The sequence below is a fragment of the Ursus americanus genome, chromosome 8 (assembly GCF_024610735.1).
Source record: "Ursus americanus isolate L20-20 chromosome 8, mUrsAme1.1.p, whole genome shotgun sequence".
NCBI lineage: Eukaryota > Metazoa > Chordata > Mammalia > Carnivora > Ursidae > Ursus > Ursus americanus.
Window position 1 is genome coordinate 79,108,659 of NC_142134.1, and position 20,351 is coordinate 79,129,009.

At 55.5% G+C, this 20,351-nt stretch overlaps 1 protein-coding gene across 1 annotated transcript in view; it reads right to left on the reverse strand.

The window, feature by feature from the left end:
* The window catches only part of LOC123775776 (epididymis-specific alpha-mannosidase-like), a 37,571-nt gene that overhangs the window by 14,335 nt on the left and 2,885 nt on the right, over window positions 1-20,351 (reverse strand). Inside the window, exons 3-10 of the mRNA XM_087863921.1 lie at window positions 18,357-18,462; window positions 15,393-15,565; window positions 14,534-14,622; window positions 13,103-13,280; window positions 7,104-7,302; window positions 3,685-3,875; window positions 2,557-2,695; window positions 598-731 (exon numbers count right to left, since the gene is read on the reverse strand). Of these exons, the coding sequence (XP_087720047.1) occupies window positions 598-731; window positions 2,557-2,695; window positions 3,685-3,875; window positions 7,104-7,302; window positions 13,103-13,280; window positions 14,534-14,622; window positions 15,393-15,565; window positions 18,357-18,462 (1,209 nt within the window). The remainder of the gene's footprint in view (window positions 1-597; window positions 732-2,556; window positions 2,696-3,684; window positions 3,876-7,103; window positions 7,303-13,102; window positions 13,281-14,533; window positions 14,623-15,392; window positions 15,566-18,356; window positions 18,463-20,351) is intronic.

Below are 20,351 nucleotides of genomic sequence, written 5' to 3' on the forward strand. Positions count from 1 at the left end.
CAGCACTCAGCCCGGCTGGACCAGAACGTGCCGCTGGGAGAGTCTGCTGAGTGGCTGATGTCAGCACCTCCTGGCCCCCGCAGGGATGCACTGGTGCTGGGGGACAGGCAGGGTCCCTGGGGTCCCCCTCTGGCTCCAGGCAGCGGCAGGAAGTGAGGACCGATTGCGCACATGCTGGTGGCTGGGTGTGCAGACACAGGGCGCTGGGCCAGCCTGGAACATCAGCCCCTCCACAAAGCGCCCGTCTGCAGACTTCTGTGGCCTTCCCACAGAACGTGGACGTTTACCTGAGAATGTAAATATGCCCCATGGCGGGGGCGGGAAGGAGAAGCCTCCCAATCAGTGCAGACCACCCAGGACACCCTGCAAGGAGGCACAGTGGCGGGACTTCTGGGCACGTCATTTGCTCATCGCCCAGTGTCAGTCTCCTGGTGGATCCCACAGACCCTAATGGATAAGGGTCCCCATGGCGATGGCCTCCAAGTGTGGCCCCCAGGGTCACATGTTCACGTGAACTGCTCCTGTTTCTGGAAGTGCCCTCCTGGAGCAGGTGTCGGCAACAGCAAGCATGTCCCGTGCACGCTGTCATGGCCATACCTGTGCAGCCACCGGCCGGCCAGTCTCATCGGTGATGTTGACCCGGGAGAAGCCCACAGTCAGGTTAACAAGGGTGGTGACCGTCCAGGCCAGGGGGTTGTACACCACGGCCATGCGTCCCTCAGCTTCCGGGTCTACACACAGAGAACCGGCATTACCTGCTGCCATCGGGCTCATCCAACACACCTGGGTGCCGTGGCTACATGGGAAACTGAGGCAGGAGACCCATGGCCCTGCAGAGCTGCCAGGGCAGCTGAGTATGGGGACCAGTGGGCTCGTGTGCTCCTATACTCAGCAGCCCCCATACTCTGCTCACGGCTCTTTTCCAGTCCCCAGGCAGGGGAGGGTAGAAGGGAACACCCTATGTCCCTCTGGACAGCGAGGGTTCCCGTGCTCCTGACACATCACTCCCTGATAGCCCCACTGGACTAAACAGGGAACTGAGGCCCGGAGAAACACAGTCACCTGCACAACTTGACCCACTGCTAAGCTGTGGCTCCCAAGTTTGAGTGCTTGGCATTGGGAAGGACTGGAGAATTCTCCGAAGGCTGGAGGGTCCAGTCAATTGCCGAGCCCAACATTTGAGCCACAGCAATGTGGCCCTGGGTTCCTTCTCTGTCCATCCTTTACCCCCAGCGAGGTAAACGCTGGCCATGTCTGATGATTTCTGGAGCCCTGAACACTTCACACACGTTCCAGCCTCCTGCCTCCACCCAGGCTCTTCCCTGTGGCTGGAACACCTTTCTTTCTTTTTTTTTTTTTTTAGATTTTTTTTTTTATTTATTTATTCAACAGAGATAGAGACAGCCAGTGAGAGAGGGAACACAAGCAGGGGGAGTGGGAGAGGAAGAAGCAGGCTCATAGAGGAGTAGCCTGATGTGGGGCTCGATCCCACAACGCCGGGATCACGCCCTGAGCCGAAGGCAGACGCCTAACCGCTGTGCCACCCAGGCGCCCCTGGAACACCTTTCTTGACCTCCACCTGCTCACTGCTTGGGCAAGCCTCCCTGGTGAGGTCATGGGAATGGACAGCCCCACCAGGCAGGGAAATCATACCCTGGTTCCAGCTCTGCTGCCGCTGTCTCTCCCAGCCAACCCCAGCATCTGCGGGCTGGGACCCTGTGTGCTGAGTGTGTGGTTCCCAGGGGCCTCCCCAGGTCTGAAGGTCAGATGGCATTGCACACAGACACAGAGGGGAGGGAGAGCAGGCCAGCTGAGCAGGGAGGTCAGATGTGAGGGGTTCACCATGACAGAGCACAGGCTGAGATGGGGAGCTGGGGAAGGTGTAGCAGGTCTTGTGCACATGACATCAGGCACTGGGAGGGAGGTCAAGGTGTCCCAAGCCTCTAGGACTTTCTGGTTCAAAATCCCTCAGCCTCAGGCTGGCATGATCAGTTACCCTGTACGTGTGAACCCTTCACCGTCAAAGAGGCTGGGCATCAGCTCCCAAACTGAACTGAGGAGGGAGTTGGGGGATCCTGCTGGGCTCAGGTCGCTGAGGACACCTGTACCCTCCACAACCCTGCAGCGCCATCCCTGGGCTCAATCCCTGCTCTGCTCCTTGCTAGCTGGGTGACCCTGGGCATGTCCACAACCTCCGTGTTTCTGGTGTGTCCTCAGCTACACAGTGAGGATAATAGCACCCCCTAGCTTACAGCTCTCCACGCATTGCAGTAATCACTGTGCTGAGCGCTAGCAAATGCCAAGCTGAGTTGGCCATTATGACAGGATCTAACGGTAACCTCACCCTTTTCCCCGACACACAGAACATGGAGGCTCCGAGCAGCCAGGGCTCATGCCAGGCTCAGGCCAAGGGTCAGGGGTGCACAAGCAGATGTGGTTGCAGAGTCTGAGGCTCAGATTGTTCCGGTCCTTTCCGTGACCCCCAGGCTCTCTGCTCAGAAAGGGTCAGAGCCCCCTCCCAGACCTGCAGGGACATCCCACAGGGGCCTCGCTCACCTGAGAAGGCTGGGTTCCCGTCGTGGACGATGGAGGCCATCAGTTCTTGCACAGCCTGCATCCCTGACCTCAGATTATTCACGTACATGTCTCTCACCTTGGGGGTCTCAGTCCCGGTGATGGCGTCATGGTGCTGTACCTGCGTCCCGACCAGAGAGGCAGGGGATCAGGCCTGCCTCTGCAGACCAACCCCAGGGGCTGGCTCTCCTTCCCTCTCCCCAGGTGCTCTGGAGCAGGTGAGGGTCCCTACCACGTTCCAGAAGAGGAAATTGAGGCGCAGAGAGACTGATGACCTTGTGGAAACCCACTGAGTCCCCTAGCTTGGCCAGAAAACAGACCTCTGCAAGGGACCCGTCCCAGCTTCATCTCTGTTGTGCAGTCTTCCTGCGAGTGCCGCTGGATTGTTCCAGGCACCCTCCATTCTCTGTACCAAAGTGGGGATGGGATGAGCTTGTCTTCCCCAAAGGGAAACCGAGGCCCCACCAGGCGAAGCCACATGTCCCGCTCACTCTGATGGGCTCTAAGGTGTATCCATTTCACCCCCAACACAGTGACACGTTCTGCGGGCAATGCCCTTCAGGCGAGTGCGCCAAGGCATGGCCAGCATGGCCCTTTTGTGGCAGGGAGATGACAAGTTACAGGATTTCTGGGGTCTCAGTGTTCCCATCTGTACAGTGGGGGACGAGTGGAGACGGGAAAGTGGGAACGACTTGCTATGGGGCAGCCACTGTGCCAGGCGGGTCACGTACACTCTCACATTCACTTGCCACCATCCTGGGGTGGGCATGAGCTTCTCATTGTCCAGGGAGGGAATTAGGGCTCAGAGAGGCAAGGCCTGAGCCTGAGGCCACACAGCGGAGGGGGACTGAATCCACGCAGGACTGCGGGACATTAATGCCGCTCCACTTTGCCCTCTCTCCTCTGGGTAAATTTGGCTCTAAAGCCTACTGAAGCCACCAGCTGAAGGCTGCATCTAACCTTGGCCCGGTGTCCACATGCACCTGCCATGTGACCACAGGCCACCTCGGTGTCTCTTCTGGAACATGGACCTGTAGGTACCAGGGGCTGGGAATCGCACTGCACAGGAGGTTTCCGACCTGATGGTGTCGCTGACAGGTGTGCCGTTACCTCGGAGACGGCCCAGCGCAGCTGCTGGAGCTGCTTCAGGGCCTGGCCCAGGTCCAGGTGCTGGTGGGGGGCCGGCCACACGGAGCGTGTGAACATGGACTCCCCGGCGTACAACAGAGCGCTGGCTCTCCTTGCCAGCCTCTTGAGTCCACTGCGGGACGCATAGAAGCCGGTCCACGCCTGATATAGATCTGGAGAGAAGGGCTGGCAGTTGGCGTGAGTCTCCCTGGCCTGGAGCCTTCCTGAGCCCACGTCCCAGTAGAGCTGTGGAAGCTGGGGCCTGGGGTCTGGCTCTGCCTGGGTCACCTATGGAGGCAGCCATAGACTCCTGCTCCACCCAGGCCAGGAATTGCCCGGGGAGCCCAGGGAGGGGCTGGGGTAGGTGTGAGGAGTAGGTGTGAGGATCGGGTTGGGCTAGACCAGGCCTGGGATGGGGGATCAGACAGCCTAGGGTGGACCTGGGAAACCTGGAACAGCCTGTGAGCCACGGGCCTGGGAGACCTTGGTGGAGATGGGGGCAGATGGGAGCCAGGTGGGCAGCACCCAGCTGACGAGGTCCTGAGTGCTGTCAGAGGCTTTGCATGTGGCTCAGAGGCAATGGGGAGTCCGGGACAAGCCTGGGTTCTTAGCGGTTCCCCTGGCAGCCCAGGGAGACGGGATGGGGGGAGAGCTGAGGGATCCTGTGCTGCTGCGCTGACGTGCACACACAGGGTGACTCCAGACCAAGGCTCAGGTGGGAGGAGGGGGGGCTGGTGCCTCCCGGGGTGTGCCAGGGTCTCACAAGGTGGTTGCCTGTTCCTACTGCTCTTGCCTCATGTTCCGCGCTGGCTGGGCAGTGTCTCCATTCCCTGACCTTCCCCCACATGATCAGAGCACAGCAGAAAGGGTAGCCCCGTGATCCGGGTAAAGGTACAGGCTGTGTGGTCAGGAGACCATGTTGACCACAACTTCTCCAGCAGGCTGAGTGTCCTGGTCAGGCGGGGGCACTCTGCAGCCTAAGCTCTAAATCCCCAGTGACTCTGAGCAGGAACCAGGACTCCCGCACCTGCCCAGACAGAAACACTGTCTCTGCTGGGAGGCTGCACCAAGCCAAACCCATTCAGAACACCTGCAGGACATTGCCCTTCCTCCTCCCTCCTCCGCTAGCCCCGCCTGTCCGCTTCAGCATAACCCCGCCCACACCCACGTGTCCACTCCTACCTGGGCTGTAACCACACCCACAAGGATGTAGCCCTTGAACTACAACTGTAACCCCGCCCACATCAATTTGCCCCTCCCACCTGGGGTGTAAGCAAGCTCACACCCTTGGAGCCCTCCCACATGAAGGCAGCCAAGGCCTCCTGGATGTGGCCTTCCATCTCAATTGTCCCCCTCTCCCCCTTGGGGTAGCCACGCCACTGTGGCAGTAATGACGCCCACTTGCATGTATCACCCCACACTGAATTAAACCCCCAAGTCTAAATATCCCTTCCTAGCTTACCTGTACCCTGCCCACTTCAATCTATCCCCTTTCACCTTGACTGTTACTCCTCCCACATCGCATAGTCCCTCCCACCTGCTCTGCGACCACACCCACATAGATGGATTTCCTCTCGTGTCTACCATCAGCCAGCTGCTGCAACCACAGGGTGTGAATCGTAGTGTCTCAGAACAATGTAGCTCCACATTCTCACCACACAGACAAGAGACCAAGGTGATAAAGGACCAGACCAACCCAACTTATGGGCGAGCCAGGGCAGTGCTGCCCAGATCCAGCCTGCATTGGGATCCACACTGGCATCTCTTTGGAAAGGAAGCAAATGGGGAGATGGGAAAATGGAAGCTACGGAGCTCTTATACAAGTGTCTCTCCAATCCTAGGATGCAGGTGGGACATGAAGGTTGGGGCAGTGGTCACTGCTGAGCCTTCCTAAGGATGCCCCCCTCAATATTTCTAGAACCCACTTCATTGATGACAAAACCAGGGCTCAGAAGGGTAACATCACTTACCTGAAGCCTCACAGTCTGACGAAAGGGGCTTGATCCAAACCCAGGTATGGGTCTGAACCACTGTCTGGGCTGGCCCTCCTCAGACACTCTGGCTGCTGATCAGTGGTGGAGGCCAGGCCTCCCTCCAGACACTTGACCTTGTGATGAACATTCAGCCAGTGGGGACCCCTCCAAGCCTTGGTCTCCCACCTGTCTGATTGGTATAGCCACCCATCTCCTCTCTCCCTTTCTAAGCCACCTCTGCCCCTGAATAGCGTGTGCATAGCCTGATAGCCACTACTGGGTGATGCTGGCTGGGAGCAGAGGCTACATTCGGCTCCCTAAGGTGTCCTGGCCCCTTTCTACCCCACCACAACCTCACATCTCCTTGGCTTCTCCGTCTGTGCAGGAGTGGAGCAGGACCACAGAAACCCTTCTAGGGCTCTTACATTTTACGCAATAAAGATGTTAGAAAGTCAATGGTTTGGTCAGCACTATTCCCCAGTGATGTCCCAGGACAGGGTCCAGGAGAGGGGTAGGGAGGGTGTTCTCTGTTCCGCTAGCACTCTGTGCCATGCTGCACTTGGTCTAATTCTAGCTTGGACTGCAGACTGGGGAGATGGGATCTTCAGGGGGCTCACAATGGGGGACAGGTTGGGGCAGGCCTGGGAGGGGTGCTGCTGGGCTGCCTACACAGCACCCTGCAGGCCCTAAGTTAGCCTCCTCACAGGGATGAACTGATCATGTCCATGGCAGGAACTGGCCCAACAGGACCAGGGATGATAGAGTTATGATGGCTACATGTGCTTGTCCCTTCCTCTGTGCCAGATTCTAGGCTAAGGTCTTTTCTTGCCTCATTTCATTTTTACAACTCAATGGACTGAACACCATGAACATCTCCATTTTATCGACACAGTCCTATTGACATAGGACAGTTCTTGCTCTTGCATGCAGCCAGGGAATAAGCTCACTCCAAGCCCGGCCCCTTTAACCCTTAGGCTGTGCTACCTACAGCCAGTACAGTCCCCGCCTCAATAACACAGGCATGAAGCAGGCAGGACCCCCAATAATTCTGATAATACTGATGAAAGGAAACACGGAGACCATAAGGACATCAAGAAGCCACCTGATCTAGCCTTAATGTCAGGAAAGGCTTTGGGAGAAGGTGACATTGCAAGAAAAGTAGGACATATGGGGGAAGGGAAGGGGGGGTGGGGGTGGAGCACTCCCAGCAAGAAACTACTGTGTGCGGGCAATAGTGAGAGGTTCAACCTGGTGGGCACCAAAGTGGGGGTAGCTAGGATGTCTAGGCGGGACAGCTGGGTGGGGGGGCAGGGCCCATCTCAGCCCCAGGGACCCTCACATGCTCTATCAGCAGGGCCGGGGGAGGGGGGAGGGAGGCAGGTGCCTCCCTGGCACCAGATCTGCACCCCAACCTGCACAGGCTCATACCTGAGGAATAGGGCAGGAAGTCTCTGTGCTCATGGACACGCCAGCTGACATTGGTAGAGTGCAAGGCACTGAAGTAGTTGTCCAGCGTGGCATACTCCACAGAGATGCCCAGCTCAGATTTGTAAGCATTGATGCTGTCCAGCACAATGTCCATGTTGGCAAACTGCAGCGAGGCATTGAAGAACTGCTTGTCACACCCCTGCAGGCGGGAACACAGTGCAAAGCCTTGGAATTCTGGGGCAGAGCCCAGCCCAACCCTCATGGCCCCCACCAAGAGCCCTCCAGCTCTCTCTGGCAGAAGGCCCAACCAACTCCCTGAGGGCATCCCTGTGCCTTTCTTCCTTCTTTCCTTCTTTCCTTCCTTCCTTTCTTCCTTCCTCCCTTCCTTTCTTCCTTTCTTTTTCTTTCTCTCTCTCTCTTTCTTTCTTTCATATGTTACATTTCAAGTTCTTCTTTATCTTATAACTGGATGTCTGTATCTAATGAACACCATCACCCAATTCCCTCACCTCCCCATCCACACACCTCTGGCAGCCATAACTCTTTTTTTTTAAGATTATATTTATTTATTTTATAGACACAGGTAGAGAGAATGTGAGTGTAGGCTGGGGCAGAGGGAGAGGAGGAGAAAGAATTCCAAGTACACTCCAACCTGAGCATCGAGCCTGATGCAGGGCTCGACCCCAGAACCCTAGATCATGACCTGAGCTGAAATCAAGAGTCCAATGCTCAACTGACCGTGTCACCCCGGTACCCTGGCAACCACAAATCTAATCCCTATTTCCATCAATTTGGTTTTTCTAGATCCCACATACAAGTGAGAATATATAGAATGGGCATTTGTCTAACTTATTTCACTCTCTGGGCTCTTCTTCACACACATCTGTATCACTAATTATCAACATCATTAATTTTAATGATAAGAAAATTATGAATAACAGTGATAACAGCTATGACTCACATGAACTGACTTTGAGCTCACTTTCAAAAAGACAAAGTCAAACCATGGATAAATCCCTAGTAATATCTACTTACCAAGACTGAATCAGGAAGAAATAGGAAATCTCAACAGATCAATTACTACTAAGGAGAGTGAATCAGGAATCAAAAACCTCCCCACCCACACAAGTCCAGGACCAGACAGCTTCACTGGTGAACTCTACCAAACATTTATTGAAGAATTAATACCTCTGCTTCTCACACTCTTCCAAAGACACAGAAGAAGAGGGAACACTTCAAACTCATACACAGAAACCACATCATCTTGATACCAAAACCAGACAAGGGCACCACATAAAGGAAAATTACAGGCCGATGTCCCTGATAGACACAGATCCAACAATCCTCAACAATTATTAGCAGACCAAAGTCAACAATCCCTCAGAACGATCATACACTATGATAGAGTAGGACTTATTTCAGGAATTCAAGGATGGTTCGACATCCACAAATCAATCAACATGATGCAACACATTAATGAAATGAAGGATAAAACTTGTATGATCCTCTCCATAGATGCAGAAAGAGCAACCGACAACATTCAATATCCATTTATTGATCCCGAGTATAGAGGGAACATGCCTCAACATAATAAAAGCCATTTATGACAAGCCCAAATCTAGCATCGTATTCTATGGTGGGAATCTGGGAGGTTTTCCTCTGAAATCAGGAACTACACAAGGATATCCACCTTGTCCACCTTCAGTCAACATTGCATTGGAAGACTTTGTCAGAGCAAGTAGGCAAGGAAAAGAAACAAAGGGCATCCACATGGGAAAGGAAGATGGAAATGTGTCATGAGTTGAAGATGGCATGGTATTACATATAAAAAGCCTGAAACATTCCACCGAGACATGGTTAGAAGTAATGAACAAATTCAGTCAAGTGGCAGGATACAGAATCAACATGCAAAATTGGTTGCATTTCTGTATGTTAATAATCAACTATCAGAAAGAGAAATTAAGAAAACAACCCCATGTGTAATTGCATCACAAGAATAAAATACCTGGGAAGAAGTTTAACCAAGGAGGTGAAAGACCTGTACACAGAAAACCATAAGAGGAAAGAACTTGAAGAAGGCACAAATAATGGAAAGATATCTTGTGCTCACGGATGGGAAGAATTAATATTGTTAAAATGTCCATACCACCCAAAGCAATCTCCAGATTCAATAGAATCGCTGTTACAATTCAACTGGCATATTTTGCAGAAATAGAACAGTCTTCAAATTTGTATGGAACCACGAAAGATCCTGAAGAGCCAAAGCAGTCTGAGAAAGATGAACAAAGCCAGAGGCATCACACTCCCTGATTTCAAATGACATTATAAAACTATGGTTTTCAGAACAGTGTGTTGTTGGCATATAGCCAGACATACAGATCAACAGACAGAATAGACAGCCCAGAAATAAACCCACTCGTATCTGGTCAGTGAATTTGTGACAGAGGAGCCAAGAATATACGCTGGAGAAATGGTGTCAGGAAAGCTGGACTACCACGCACAAAATTATGAAACGGGGCCATGGTATTATACCATACACACAGACTAGCTCAAAATGGATTAAAGATTTGAATATAAAACCTAAAACCATAACACTCCTAGAAGACAACAGAGGGGGCACAGTCCTTGACATCCATCTTGGTGATGATTTTTTGGATTTTACACCAAAAGTAAAAGCAACAAAAGCAAAACTAAACAAGTGGGACTACATTAAAAAAAAAACCAACTTCTGCATAACAAAGGATACCACAGATAAAATGAAATCACAACCTACTGAAAGGAAGAAAATATTTGAAATCAAATATCTGATAAGGAATTAATATCCAGGGCTGCCTGGGAGGCTCAGATGGTTAAGCGTCTGCTTTTGGCTTGGGTCTTGATCTCTGTGTCCTGGGATCAAGCCCCGCATCAGGCTCCCTGCTCAGCGGGGAGCCTGCTTCTACCTCTGCCTGCTGCTCCCCCTGCTTGTGCTCTCTCTCTGTATTGAATAAATACAATCTTTTTTTAAAAAAGGAATTAATATCCTCGATATATAAGAACTTATAAAACTCAATGCTCCAGAACAAAAAAAAAAAACCATTTAAAAATAGAACAGAACACCTGACATTGTTCCAAAGAGGACCTACAGAGGGACAACAGGTGCATGAAAAGATGGTCCACGTCACTCATCATCAGGGAAATGCAAACCCATAATGAGACATCACCTGACAGTTGTCAGAATGGCTACTGTCAGAACGACTAGAAAGAACAAGTGTTGGCGAGGATGTGGAGAAAGAGAACACTTTTGCCCCATGGGTGGGAGTGTGCATTGGTGTAACTACTAAGGAAAATAGTATGGCGGTTCCTCAAACCTGAGAAAAGGAACTATGCCATGATCCAGCAATCCGACTCTGAGTGTTTACCCAAAGAAAACTACAATACTAATTCGAAAAGATGTATGCACCCCTGTGTTCATTTCCATGCTCTTCTATGTTCTTTTACCTCCATTATGCACAATTGCCAAGATAGGGACATAACCTGAGTGTCCATCCGAGGACGAGTGGATGAAGAAGCTGCATATACCCGTAAGGCACTCATGCCCACCAGAGAAAGAAGGAAATCCCACTCTGGGGACAGCACGGACAGAACTTGACGGCAGAACGCTCAGTGACATAAGTCCAACAGGGAAAGACAATGCCGTGGGATTGCACTTATAGGTGCAATTAGGGGTGGGAAGTGGGTGAAATGGGTGAAGGAGTCGAAGGGTACAACCTTCCAGTTTGAAGACAAGTAAGTCCTGGGGATGTAAGGGACAGCATGGTGACTACAGTTAATGATACTGTATTGTATACTTGAAAGTTGCTAAAAGAAGAGATCTTAGAAGTACCCATTCCAAGAAGAAATACTTTCTTAACTGTGTATGGTGATGGATGTTAAGGAGACTTACTGTGGGGATCATTTTGCAACCTAGACAAATATGGAATCGCCATGTTGCACACCTGAAATGAACATCATGTGATACGTGAATTTTATCTCAATAAAAAAGAGAGAGGGATGCCTGGGTGGCTCAGTCAGTTAAGCATCTGCCTTCAGCTCAGATCATGATCCCAGGGTCCTGGGATCAAGTCCCGCATCAGGTTCCTTGCCCAGTGGAGAGCCTGCTTCTCCCTCAACCTGCTGCTCCCCCTACTTGTACTCTCTCTCTCATTCTCTCTCACATATAAATGAATAAAAATCTTAAAAAAAAAAAAAAGAACGCGAGAAAGAGCTGTAGCATTAACACAAGTTCTTCCCAAACAGTCACAGTAATTCTCAGTTTTCCTTTCGAACGTTTGCAGAAGCCGGAGTGGGAGTCTGGGTGAAGTGGGTCTAACTGGCCACACGGCACATTATACCATGCCTGCACCGTAGCTGCGCCCCACCAGCTCCGATCGCTTTGCTGAATCACCTGCCATGCCTGGCTCCCGGAACTTTCCCAGGGGCGGTGACTGCCTGCCTCGCGTCACAGGACAGGAGAGGAACAGGAGTTCTCACGGGATATGCAGGTGAGCCCCGGCCACAAAAGTCCCACATGAAGCCAGGGCGATGGGCCTGCGGGGGCATCAGCTCTCCCGCTGCCTGAGGACAGGGATTCACAGCATCTATCCCCGTCATCTCGCCTGTGAATTTTGGTGTGAACTCACAACCCGGAGTAATGGGGAGAGAGAGCGCGATCCTCAACTTCCCTTTGCTGTCAGCTGTGCACAAGCCCTGGGCGTGGGGCGGCAGAGCGACACGTACCCCCGCTGCGGTCAGGGGCCCTGAGCCGGACTGGAGCCGAGTCAGGCCTGGCTCCCACCAGGGCTCCTGCAGACAGCGGCCTCCACATAGGGAGCGCTGCGATGCCACGTGTGAGAGGCCGGATGACACTGGGGCGGGTGTGGGAAGCCACCGCGGAAGACCTCAAGGTGCCTCGACAGACAGAGAGCACAGAGCAGCCCAGGCAGGGTTTGGGGATCCAGACGCAGGTCACTGTAGCCAGAGTTTCTGCTCTCCTTTGCAAATAACGTGCAATTTTTGAACTCGTGAGAAAGTAAATTTATCATTACTTTGCTTCTTTCTTTGCCTACTTAAACTTCTGTTATGTGTTCACACATATAAAGTCACATATAGTTGTATTTTGACTTATGTGTCTACCAACTGGAATTTTATCTTTAAACATTCGTTTATTAATATTTTCACACACATAAAAGAGTACTAACAAATAAAAACAGCTAAAGATGCATAAAAACAAGAAAGGCTGTCAAGATGTAAGAAGACAGGCTAGGGAGGGCCCTTCCGGGGCCCGAGCACAAATCCCCATCCTAGCTGCCCTGCTAGGAGCTGTGCAGCCTCAGGACAATCCCTTGGCTTCTCTGGGTCTCAGTTCCCTCATTTCCAAAATGGGATACCAGCAGTGCTGCATCCTAGGCCCATGGGCCAGATGAAGGGGATGAGACGGATATACCACACAGAAGGTGCCTGGTGGTCCGGAGGTGCTCCGTGAAGTTAGCTCTGAATGTGAGGGGGAGGAGGACGAGCAAGAGGAGGAGGAGGACGTCTGTGTCTGACACTGTCACGGGGCAGGTCTACTCTCGGCTCAGCTCAAGCCTGTGAGGCAGGGTCTGTCATGATCCCCACTTTAGAGATGAGGAAACTGAGACCCAGAGGGGCTAAGGCACACAGCGAAGGAGCAGGGGGCCAGGATTCCCGCCCAGGCCCACATCCCAGCTCTGAGATGGGAAGAAGAGGAGGAGGGAGCTGAGTGGAGCTGGGGGCTGGCCTGGGCCAGGGGCTAGATTTCAGGTGGGAGAGGCTGGGCAGTCCAGGGTGGTGGGAGGAGCTGGTGGGAGGGGTGAGGCCTTGTGTTGTGCAGGGAAGAGGCACTGGCCCAGGGCTGACGATAGCTGCCTGGCCAGGCCCCTGAAAGAGCATGGTTGGATGAGACAGGACAGGAGTCCGGGGCTGTGTTGGGGACACCGGGGTCTGGGACCCCGCCTTACCCAGGGCCAGAGGAGGTGCCGTGTCCGGAACCAGGAGGCGCGCTCCTTCACATTTTCCAGAAGGAGATCGACGTAGTACTTCATGCTCTTCTCACTGACACGGATATTCATGTTCGGGTATAGCCTATCTGGAGGAGGCTCGGGGAAAACGGCCGAGCCATCCCAGTAAAAACCTTCCCTGCAGAGGAGGGAAGGGTTAGCAGAGCCCCACCCTGAGAAGGGGGGCAGCTCGGGGTCCCGGAGCACAGGCAGGGTGCAGCCGGACCCAGTGCAGCTCAGGGAGTGCACACCGGCTTGCAGGCCTCCTTCCCCCACCTGCGTCATGGGCAGCTCAATGGCGGCCCACAAGAGCTCTGCAGACAGAGGGGGCTCAAACCCACACGTCATGCTTCCACAGCTGTGGGGCCCTGAACACGGCCCCTTCCCTGGGCCCACACCGCCCCGGCCGCCACATGGAGCCCACAGCCTGTGCATCCCCACTTCCACTACTGGGAATCTCATGGGACTCCTTTGAGCACAGGATCCTTGGGGCCACCGCGGTGCCCGTCAGACCTGGGTCTAAGGCCCCGAGCCGGGCTGGGGCAGGGTGAGGTGAGAGGCACCGTGCTCCAGGGTAAACTGTAAGGCTGTGCCGAGTCTCAGTAGGGGCATAGAGATAAGTTAGCGTCATATTTCAAAACTCAGTCTACATGCAAAACAAATCACCATGAACAGAATCCCAACATTCCCCTAAGGACAAAGGCAGTATCCGGGTTTCCCTTCTGCCTCGGGCTCCAATTCGGTCTGCATGGCAGAGACCCCAGGATCGACTCTGGGGGTCTGGCTGCCCCCATTAGTGTCCTCCCTGCCTCACTCAGGGCTGCACAGGGTGACATGGGGACCCTGGGCCAGCCGCCAGGAGCTGCCACTTGGATCCTCTGAGCCTCTGTCTCCTCGTCCATAAAATGTCCTGATGGCTCTCATGAAGGATGAATGAAAGACATCAGTGGAAAACCCTGGACTGAGGCCTGGCACAGGGCGGGGCCTGACAGAGAAGAACTACGGGTCCTGAAGTCCGCGTCTGGCATCCTTCTCGCCAGCTGCCCTTCACTTTGCCCGCGAGTCTCTCCTGTTCAAGGACGGGCAAGCCGCTCGCCCTCAGCCTCTCAGGTACAAAGGGCCAGAGCCGGTTGAACCCAGGGACCCCACCCCTAAGAGCCCACAGGCCGGCTGCTCCCACGAAGTGGAGGATTTGGAGCCGGCCACCTGAACCAAACTGACACTGCCACCACTGACCACGGGGCTGGGGCTGAGTGGCCCTGCCTCGGTTTCTCTTTCTGTAAGCTGGAGAACTCAGGATATCTCCCAAGGGGCTGGACGGGAGGGTGGGTCATTTCTCAGGTAATACAGGGAGAGTGCTTAGAACAGGGGCCGCCCAGGGAAGGTGCTCACGAGCAGTAGCTATACTGGTCCAAGACGTGCGTGAAGATTTCCTGCTCAGCCGACAGCGACGGGGATCCTCTCCACACGAACTGCAGCCCCTGAAAACCCCAAGGGAACGGAGTGAGGGCCCAGGGGCAACACGGCCGCCCTGGTTCTGCCTCCCCCAGCCGCACCTGGGTCCCCATCAGTGGTTCAGGACTCCATCCCCTCTGCTGGCTGCTCTAGACTCCCTCTGACGCCCCACAGCCACGGATGGTGGCGGAAAGTGGCCTCCAGAAGGAGCCAGCCTGCTCGGGCACCCCCACCCCCTAGAGCAGCACTGGCTCTGCCAAGGCCTCCCAGAGAAGCTCCCTCAGGCTCTGCGTGAATGCCTCCTGGCACAGGGAGTGCTCGCCTCGCTAAGTGCTCGCTCACTAAGCCTGTGCTCTGTGTCTTCAGGGCTCTCATGGTTAGAACCCGCTCAGGGTCACAGAGCAGGGAGAGATCTGCTTCTCTTGAGCACTAGCCAGGGGGACATTGGGACCACGCATATGTTCCCTGTGTCCTCCATGCCTCGGTGCTGCACGGGAGTAATTGGGGGGCCCAGCCCCGAGCAGCTCACAGAGTCAGCCGCGGGAGAAATGAGCCGGCGTGGGAAGGGAGCTCAGCGCGCAGCGTGGCCCGTGGTGGGGCTCAGTGTGATGTTGCTTCTCGAGCCCAGCTAGAGCCCAGCTCCACCTCCGTCCACTCCTGCCGGCCGTGACCAGCATTTGCCTCAGACCGCTCTTCCCTGAGTGATCCCGGAGCGAACACTCGTTACTGCAGGGGCTGGCGAACTCGCCCCCACACACAGGGAAGGAGGCAGCGGCGCACAGGGCTCACGGCTCACCCGCGTTTTCTGCATGCTGTCCTTCAGGTCATAGTCGATCCGGGAGATGATGTGGGCGTGGAAGCCCGCCAGGGCAAATAGCGTGGGGGTCGTGGCAGAGGCGCCAAAGGGGTCGACTTGCCAGGAGAACCGCGGCCGGATCCCAAAGGTTTCGTACAGGAACCCATGTCCCTCTGCAAAGAGAGCATCGCCTTGCTAGTGACCCCTCGCCACGGGCATACTCAGGGCCCCTGCCCTTCCAGGGACCTGCAGTGTCATCCTGGGCTCTGCTGCAAGAGATCCTGACACAGAGGGGGCCACACCAGGACACCCGATGTTTCCTTTACTCATTCATGACGTTACAGCCACCACATGAGCCTGATGTCAGGTTGAGCGCTGCAGGGCAGAGAAATCCCCAGACTTGCGTCAGCCACTGTTTCTGGTTCCCCAGGCCTCCCCCCACCTGCTGTGTCAGAAAACTCTGGGCTCTGGGCTACGATCTGAATTTGAAGGAGAAAGCCAGGCCTCGCACAGCTGAGAGAATGGTCTCCACTCACACTGCCTCTCACTGCCCATCCCCAGGCCTGAGGACCTAGGCTACCGCCCACAGGACCCCGGGCTTGGGGGACAGAACCATGAGCACACCAGAGGTCAGGCCCAGACAGGAGGGGTGACTGCTGGCAGGTGTGGGTGGCTGAGGAAGATGGGGTCTGCTGCAACCTGGAGGGGACGAGGACCCGCCAGGGGGCATGGACCTGGCGCGGGACTTCTGGCCCTCAGGAAAATAGAAGGGGGAGGCGGAGGGTAAGCGGGAAGCAGAGGAGAGCAAGAGGCAGCGGCAGAGGGGAGGGAAGATCAGGGGATCGTGCTGTCCGGGATTATGAGGGAGCGGTCAACAGCATCACGGGAGAGAGGGCAGGTGGCACGAGGAACGGCCCTCTCTACAGACAGGGAGGCAGAGCGGGGCAGGCCTGATGATGCCAGTTCAGTAGCCCCTTCTCTTGCGCTCACAGAATCCTCACTTTCTTCAGGGGGCGCCATCCCCACCCCAAGGGAGGAATTCTCACTGGTCTCAGCCTCTCATGGCAAGTTCATTCCCCTCTGGCAGACACTCGTTTTCTTGGCCTGTCTGGAAGCTAGAGGTGGTCACGGACCAACGTTGGAGCCAAAAAGATGTGTGCATTAAGCCTGCTTGGCTTTGGGGAAAGATTTCCCACCCTCGTTAAAACGAGTGAGGCAGGACGAATGTCCCTTTGTCCCTTTTCCTGACTTGAGTGGGGCTATATGGCAACACGCTGCCTGGAGCTGAGGCAGCCCTTTGGGACCTGGAGGGGAGGCGCATGAGACTCAGGGAAACATCAAAGAGCTGCCCAAGGGGACCCCAAACCAATCCCCCCAGTGTAGGAAACGCGACATATCCTTAAGACTCAAGTCGCTCTGGCTCAGGTTCCCTGGCCCTCCAGCACAAAGCATCCCTGAGCCCCAAATGAAGAGCCCCGAAACTGCTGATTGTCCCATGGAACGGCGCCCTCCCGCCCCTTCTAGTATTGGGAGAGCACCCTGGCGGTGAGCTCCAGCAGGCGCAGATCCGCTCAGCTCGACCCCGCCTTCCACCACCCGTGCCTCCACCCTGGCCAATGGGCTGTGGGCTGAGTGTTGTACTAAATTCCCCAGCATCCCTTGAGGCCCGCTCAGGTCATGTGACTCCCTCCGGGCGGGGAATTTGGACTACAACCCCCAGGATCCGCTGCGGAGGGGAGCCGCTGGGGGGGGAGGGGCTGTGGGCGGAGGGTCCTAGAGCAGGGGTGGGCAACCCCGGTACAGGAGCGGCCCTGGACGGTCACAGGTGTGTCCTTCCCTCCTGGCCAGACCTTTCCCTTCCCTCCAGTGCGGCCCTGGCGCCGCAGCGCCTGACCCGACCAAGGTCTGTCCTGCTAGGGACGGGTTGGGGGTGGGGCTCTCCCTAGGGCACCCCTCCACGCCGCTCCGCAGAGGATCTGGGCTGGGGAGCTGGCCCCTCAGCGAGGGGGATGAGAGCTGCCATCCCCGAGGGCGAGGGCGGTGTCCACACTCAGCTTTTCCTGGTCAGCGAGGTGCTGCGGGCAGATGCCTCTCCCCACAGGGAATTGTCGGATCTCAGACTAAGCTGGGTGTGGGCTACCATCCAGAGCAGGAGTTAGGGAGGTCCCTCCCTCGCCTCTCTCCTGACAGGCAACCAGAGGGGTCTGTCATGGGGAGAGACGCCTCAGAGCCAGGAGGAGCGGCATTGCCCCGGCCACCGAGGGCTGGAGGGGGTATGGCAAGGGCAGGGGAGGCGGCGGTGGCTTGATGGTGTGTGGGTGGGGTTGTGCGGTCAGGAAGCTGGTGGTGATGGTGCTGGAAGTGATGATGGTGGTCATCATGACGGTGACACAGGTGGTGTACGTGGTGCTGTGGCTGTCAGTGTGGACAGCGGTGGTGTGTCGATCCAGGTCGTGGCCATGAGGCTGGTGACATGGCCTGTGTAATGGAGGCAGGGAGGGTGGCCGTACTGGTGCTGAGGACGCTGTGTGTGCTGGCGGGGACGGCGGGACGGCATCTAACCCTCACGCTCATTTCCTGGGAACCGCGGGCTCCACTCTGCGTGCTCTCATGAATTGTCCCAATTTGCTCCTCACAACTACTCTGTGAGGGAGGCGGCGACATCAAACTTGTTTAAGCCATGAGGAAAGGAGGCCCAGGGAGGGGACGTCCCTTGCCTGGGGTCACAGGGTTGGGAATGGGCAGGCGCAGGATAGAGCCAGGCCATCTGGTGTCAAGTCCACGCTCCACACCCCTGCACCCAGTGGCACGGGCAGGAGGATGGCACTGGCCCATGACTGTTTCCACTGCACACAGTGTCCTGCTCAGAGCGGGAGACGAGGCTCAGAACCGGGGCTCAGGAACCCAGTCCCAGCCTGATTGGAGACCCCAGGAGAGCCTGGGGTTGGGGAAGGGAGCCCTAACCTGTGAGCTGAAGGATCTGGTCATCAAAGTGGGTCACGGCCTCGTCATGCATGACCTGGCCCCCGATGACAAACTCCAGGCGTCTTGTGGCCAGGAGATGGTGCACCTTGGGGACAAGCGGAGAGAACAAAGCCCGGTGAGAATCGCAGTGCTGGAGGGGGGCTGTGGGGACTTGCCTCCAGCTTCTCTCGGTGCCTTCCAGCAAACCCTCACGTGCATTCATTCTGCGAGAGCAACAGGTCAGCGTGGCCTCCCGCCCCCACACCAGCACCTGGCCCGTGGCTGCTGCTTGATCTATGGTGCCTGCACCTGTGACATGACCTCTACCCGGAGCTCCCTCTCTACCTCCACCTCTAGCTCTGTCTCTACTTCTGTCTCTACCGCCATGTCTACCCCGAATCTACCTCACGTCCACCTTTTGCTCTGTCTCCGTGTCTGTATCCATAGCTTTTAAATTTTCACTGCTGAAGTAATTTCAAATTTATCAAAAACGTGCCAGAATTGTGCCGATGGCTCCCGTGGATCCCTTCCCCACATTCGTTCACTGTGAATCTTCTTTACCTATTCGCCGTAGCACTCCCCGACGTCCTTGTAACCTGGACGATGTGCTCTAAGCCATGTGAAAGCACCCGTTAGACATGCTGTGCCTGCCCCCCCATTCCTTCACTGTGTGTTTTGTCAGGACAGGGTAGTTAGAGCCATAGTATAATTCTCAACATCAGGACATTTAACATTAATGCAACACTGGAGCGAATCCAGACTTCGTCCAGGTGACCCCAGTTGTTCCATTAATGCCCTGTTTCTGGTGCCGGGTTCAGTCCAGGATCGGGCCCTGCCTCCCCTGTCATGTCTCGCCATTGTCCCGTATTCCCGGCAGTTCCTCAGCGGCGATGTCCTCTTGATGGGCTTGATCATTCGGGGATTACAGGCCAGGGGTTTCAGAGAGGGTCCTCCTGCTTGCATTGCCTTGTGATTGGCTAGTAAGTATTTTTAAAATAAATGAAGGAATGGAGGGAAGGAGACATGGCTGGTAGGGAAAGACAGCGGCCCTACGTTCAGCGAGCTGCTTGGAGACTGGTTTGCATTTGCTTTCAGGATCTACAGGGTTCGTGATCCTTCACTCAAGCAGGATTGAATGGGCTCCTGCTGGGTACTGTTTTACAGAACACCTACCACAGCCCATGCACTGCCCAGGCGCTGGGATTCACGGGAGCAAAGGAGACAAAAGTCCCTGCTTCTGGGGACTCGTGCCATGAGTGGTCTGCTCGGGTCTCTGGTGGGCCCCGTCTCTCCCTGGGTGTAGGGGACAGATGGTTGGATTTGGGGGTGTCCATATAGAGGGCGGCCTGCCCCTTGGAAACCCTGAGTGAACTGTTTCACTCAGACCTGCCCGGCTCAGTGTCCCACCTTTCCCGTATCAGCTGTGTGACCACGGGCCATTTGCCTGCCGTCTCTGACCAGGACTATCTGCAGCATGGGGTTACTATGCCCACCACACTCCCTGTTGGGAGGACACAGGAACGTGAAGCGTAAGTAGAGGCCAGCACGTGGCCAGCGCCCACAGCGTGCGAGGCTCCTCCTCATGACTGCACAGGCTGCAGGTTCAAGGCTCCCCTCCGGGGGGATCCAGTGAACTCTCCCCTTCATCTTCACAGCTTTGCTCCCTTGACAAGTCCCTCACCTCCCTGACCCTCGCGTTCAGTGACTGTTCTGAAGGAGGGTGAATGGCAAGGAGGGGACCAGGTCCCCGATGTCCCCCCAGGTGCTCATGTCCTGCATTCATCTGGGCCCAGCCGCTCTGAGGAGGGGGGTGTGTCGCTCCCATTTGCACAGGTGGGACCCGCAGCACGCAGAGTGCACCCCTACCCCTGCCTGAGGCTGAACCAGCTCCCAGGCTGGCCCCCGTGGGGTGGGGCCTCTTGGAGCCTGCCCCCTGTGATGCCTTCTGCGGCCCAGTTTAAGCGCCGGGACTGGGGCACCCTGGGCAGGGCGGTC